General features: G+C 37.6%; 1 protein-coding gene across 1 annotated transcript; it reads right to left on the bottom strand.

Moving 5' to 3' along the window:
* Nucleotides 1–575: 575 nt before the first annotated feature.
* Nucleotides 576–4,696, bottom strand: LOC134750902 (uncharacterized). Its single transcript, XM_063686141.1, has 7 exons — nucleotides 4,428–4,696; nucleotides 4,108–4,263; nucleotides 3,303–3,512; nucleotides 2,931–3,069; nucleotides 2,577–2,737; nucleotides 1,920–2,046; nucleotides 576–753 (listed from the first exon to the last, which is right to left on the bottom strand). Exons 1-7 carry the CDS (start codon nucleotides 4,654–4,656, stop codon nucleotides 579–581), a joined length of 1,197 nt encoding a protein of 398 aa, XP_063542211.1. The 5' UTR covers nucleotides 4,657–4,696; the 3' UTR covers nucleotides 576–578.
* Between the last annotated feature and the right edge of the window lie 324 nt (nucleotides 4,697–5,020).

Here is a 5,020-nt window from a genome sequence, read left to right as displayed (position 1 = left end):
AAAAATAAATATTAGGGGACATCTTACACAGATCAACCTAGCCCCAAACTAAGCAAAGCTTATATTATGGGTGCTAGGCGACGATATACATACTTATATACATAGAAAACACCCATGACTCAAAAACGAATATCTGTGTTCATCACAGAAATAAATTCCCTTACCGGGATTCGGGTCGTATTTGTAAAATAATTTTGCCAAATACACGACCATTCTCTTCACAAGTTATAGGCTACAGGGTACATGTGTGAACTTACCCTAATGTAATATCTGTGTTGTACATACCACACTAGCGACCCGCCCCGGCTTCGCACGGGTGCAATGCTGATACATACATACATATAAACCTTCCTCTTGAATCACTCTATCTATTAAAAAAAAAAAACGCATCAAAATCCGTTGCGTAGTTTTAAAGATCTTAGTAGCATACATAAGGACAGACATCCATCCAGACAGCAGGAAGCGACTTTGATTTATACTATCTAGAGTATGTAGTGATGACTAATATGCAATAAATTATGAATTATGAGGATTTAAGGTGTAAAATATAAAAGTCGCAATAAAAAAAGTCAATGTTTCTACAGCTCATCTTTCACTTTATCCACCTCACTAAAGTGCACGGCATGTCTGACGCCATGCGCCAGCACCACCAAGCTCAGCGCCATCGGGTGCCAGCTACACGGGTCCTCTAGTACCTTCCGCGACAGTTCTAGGATGCTCTTCGCTTTCTCCGGTTCCTTTTCTAGCAGGTATCTGAAAGGAAACAGAACAATTTTTAGGGTTCCGTACCCAAAGGGTAAAAACGGGACCCTATATTACTAAGACTGTGCTGTCCGTCTGTCTGTCTGTCACCAGGCTGTATCTCATGAAGTTGATAGCTAGACAGTTGACATTTTCATAGATGATGTATTTCTGTTGCCGCTATAACAACAAGTACTAAAAACAGAATAAAAATTAATATCTCAGTGAGCGTGGTTTTTTGCCGTTTTTTGCGTAATAGTGCGGAACGTTTCGTACGTGAGGCCGACTTGCACTTGGCCGGATTTTTTGTAACCAACTTTAAACACCTAAAATAAAAAAAAGTGCCTAAATTAGAGGCTAGTACAAATAATTTACTCGGTTATATGAATTTGAGCAGCCACTTTAAGGTACTAGCTCTTCTTTGAAAGAAGACATCGAGAATACAGAATACAGAACTTTATTGGTAAAAGCAAATTTTACAGGTCACATTTTACATGTATAAAAAAATATATGTACATATGTTCGTTAATATAATTAATTACATATTTCATAACATTTTTAAACTTAAAAAAACATTTTTTTATTTTATCAGTGCATATTTATTCATGTAATAACAATTAGAAATACATATAAAACTTAAAAAACTAAAAATAAAAATAAATAAAACTAAATAAATAACATTATTAGATTTAAATATAACATGTTTTTTTTTTAATTACCATGCAGAAGTCAACGACCTCATCGAGTATTTATAAATTCGTCAATGCTGTAGAATGCTTTTTCTATAAGCAGCAGTTTAAGTTTAGATTTAAATACTTGGTTACTATTTAAGTTAAGTATATCTGAGAGATCATATGCATGCCTATTAATATCTGAAAGTTAATTTAAAGACGTTTGCGAAGCGCCTAACGCTCATGGGGTTCGCGTAGTGATTTCATCCTCTTAGAGGCTTCCATCCAACAATATAGGTTGGCGATAATGATGATGACAATTCCCGGTTCCCGTCAAGTTGGGTGGTGTAAATATATTAAAAGAACCTAATTAGACAATGGTAAACCGATTGAAGCAGCTGCTGCTGCTGCTGTTGGAGCTGGAATTATGCGTTATCTATCTTTAAAAATCGACCTCATGAATTATCATATAGTTACTTTTCAGTACATAATCACATAATTCCTTACCTAGTTCGATTGGCTTCGTAGTTGAAATTCTCAGCAATGCAGCCTCGCTCGTCAATCCATGACACGACTTTCCGGAACCAGTGACGGCGGAAGAACTCCTGGTAACCCAGCAGGCCACACAGAGCGACTGAAACAATTTTTTAGATACTAACGAGTGAGCAACAAGCATATGGAAACTTGGAGAGTCACGCTATTATGAGTATATATACGGGAGTTATTTATAAAAAAGTTATCAAATAAAACTGATCTTTAACGACGTGATTTTCATTTCTCTTAATAATTCCCGTTCTTATGAGCTCCATATGATACATATAATGTCTGATTGTCTGTATTGAAATAGGAAAGCCTCTGGGTCGTGCATATTTTGGCGGACGTTGACTCGTTGAAGTTCTTATTACTTATGTTCAACGCTGTTAACACATTTACTGCCAGCGACCCCTAGGCAGGTTCTCTGTTCGTAGGCGAAAAATTGCCTATGAATAAACAGTACGCTACAAACGGTTTTAACATCGGTAAATGTGTTAACATCAGACAATCTTAGGGCCACCCCAAACTAGCATATCCCGAGCGTCTAGTCAACTTTATGGCTGTTGCTCGCTTTCCATAGCGCTGATTAGACGCCGACGGCGACGCTCAGAAAACGCTAGTGTGACTTACTGTGCTCCATCCAGATGTCCCTGTTGAAGTACCCGCGACGCGCGAGGTACACTGCCTCGCGGTACATGCCGGCACATAACGCCTCCATCAGCTGTTCGTCGTCTTCCGGGTCGTGCATGTAACAGCGGCGGACGTGGCGAGGCATCATTATGTTCAACACTCTGGTAACATGACAAAATCTTTACTTTACAGACCATTCCGCTTTTTCCTTTTTAGGTACGGAACCCTCAAATACGAAAAATGTCAAAAGGGGCATAGTTTTCCATACATCAAATTGTTTCTGTTATGTTAATATCTAAAGAGGTAATGGGGATGTTTGTATGGAGATGCGGTCCTTTTCCTCTTAAGACTAACCTGTGACTGAGACTGTAGGAGAAGGAAGGTGCGCGTGTATACAGGATCTGAGGGCAAAACTGGTCGTAAACGCACGGTCTTAAGGTCTGCGTGTCTTCCAGCGGCGTGGGGTTGTAGATTATTTCACCCATGCAGTAATCTGGAGAAAATGGCGTTAGAAGTATAAAGTATCGTCAGATTACATTGTTTACATTATCTACACCAGCATTTCCAGCAAACAACACTACCTATAGATTATAGTTGTCTAAAAATATTCATTTTTATAAATGGTTGATCTTTTTGGTTGCGTGAAGGAGGCTCTTTTCCTTAAGAGTTTGCCGATGTATTTGTCAATAGCCAACGGTACCTAGTTTAAATATGCTTTAACATTACCTGAATCATCAATATTAATAGTGAATATCTGAGACTCTATAACCTCCTCAGCATACTTTAAATAAGTCTCTTTCGGAAATTTAACTTCATCCATATCTTGTTCAAATTCGTTGAGGGACACGTTGCTCAGAATCCATTTTTTGAAAAGATTTCTCTTAAATTCACCGATGGCTTCTACCTGGAGATCCTCTTCTATAAGAAGATGACTGGCTGAAAAAGAGTCACATATATAACCACAACATTTAGATTAAATCTAAAAAATGTACCCTTATGGCTCGCAAAAGGTGCCTAAGTCACACTTTAGGCAGTGCTTATTTTACATTAGGTCAACTGCTGTATTTGATAGTTGAATTACCTTTCTTGTACTATTATGTACTCACTCTATGTATGGTAGGTATTTTTAAGTACTTCTAATACAATGTGCTCCACTCTACCACTTAGACCATCCACTGCTAAAACGTATTTCAACAGATTTGTGACCAGTGACAGGAAAATGCATAGCAAGGTAAACGATGTGATTTCATAGGGTCTGTGCAGGACTACATTTTGTAACCCTCAATGAGGGAGGCTCAGTGATGTGCCAGCCGAATTTTGGGGTTTTCGTAAATATATCATAAAAAAATTGTATGTAAAAGCGCGGGAAAAATGTATGGGAAATACGGCAATAGAACTGCTGCCGCATACCGTGTTTTTCATCAGAAGGCACGTGACTTGCCGTTGGTATTTTATTGGCTGTTACTGTATCAGGTACAACACCGGGGCCTATCTTTATTATCACTAGATTTCTGTGGCTTATGTGACTTACCCCTTTTCAGGATATGCCCCCAGTCCAGAGGCTTAATGTTATGGGCAAAATGGTGTGACATAACATTATCCGCTTGCAATATTACACTCTTTATTAACTTCTCTTGGTCCGTCTGTATTTTGTTCTTGTTTTCGATCATAGTCCTTTTAAGAATAGCTAAAAAGGTCATCGTTATTACCAGCAATTTACTTAGTTGAAATTTTTCAAGTTCGTAATATAAGTAGGTACCTAATGTCACTTCCAGAATATAACGAAAACAATTACAAAGATTCGAACTCGAAAAAGTTTTGTAATTTTGCACTAACCATTTGAACACATACCTTTCATATAGAACATTCCCAAAGCCCTATTGATGTCTGTTCTGTTCGCGAATAATGCGAAATAGCCGAGCATCTTGTCTACACTCCGCAAGTAATAATTCGCGTCCGCGATATCAGGGACCACATCTTCCGGCTTTAGATATTTCTCTGGAAAACTTTCACCTTTGTAACCTTTACATGAAATGAATTGAAACATTAATAAGAATATAATTGAACAGTTCATAATCATGGTGGCAACTATCACTAGACGAATACTACTGAGCCTTTGGATTGTGAAAGTGTAAAAATCAATTTTAAATGGACATGATTTCATTAAGTGGGTTTATGCTCAGTGACATTTAGTGTTTGAGTATTTTTCAATGAAGCGATCGGGTGTTAACGTGAAAATCATTAAGAAAACATCAAAAGACATTACGTTTCGTATATTTTATACATTTGAATATTCTTTTGAGTTTAGTTTCGTAAGTTAGTGTGTTCGTTTCATATTCAACGAGGAATAATTATAGTATTATCATGTTCGCCGATACGATAATTATTCCTTGCAATCCCTATGGTGTGGGATGTTTTTAGATTAATGTGGGCGATGTTCCAAT

Source organism: Cydia strobilella, chromosome 21 (assembly GCF_947568885.1).
Source record: "Cydia strobilella chromosome 21, ilCydStro3.1, whole genome shotgun sequence".
NCBI lineage: Eukaryota > Metazoa > Arthropoda > Insecta > Lepidoptera > Tortricidae > Cydia > Cydia strobilella.
Note: the sequence above shows the minus strand (reverse complement) of the source record. Positions and strands in the feature narration are given on the sequence as shown.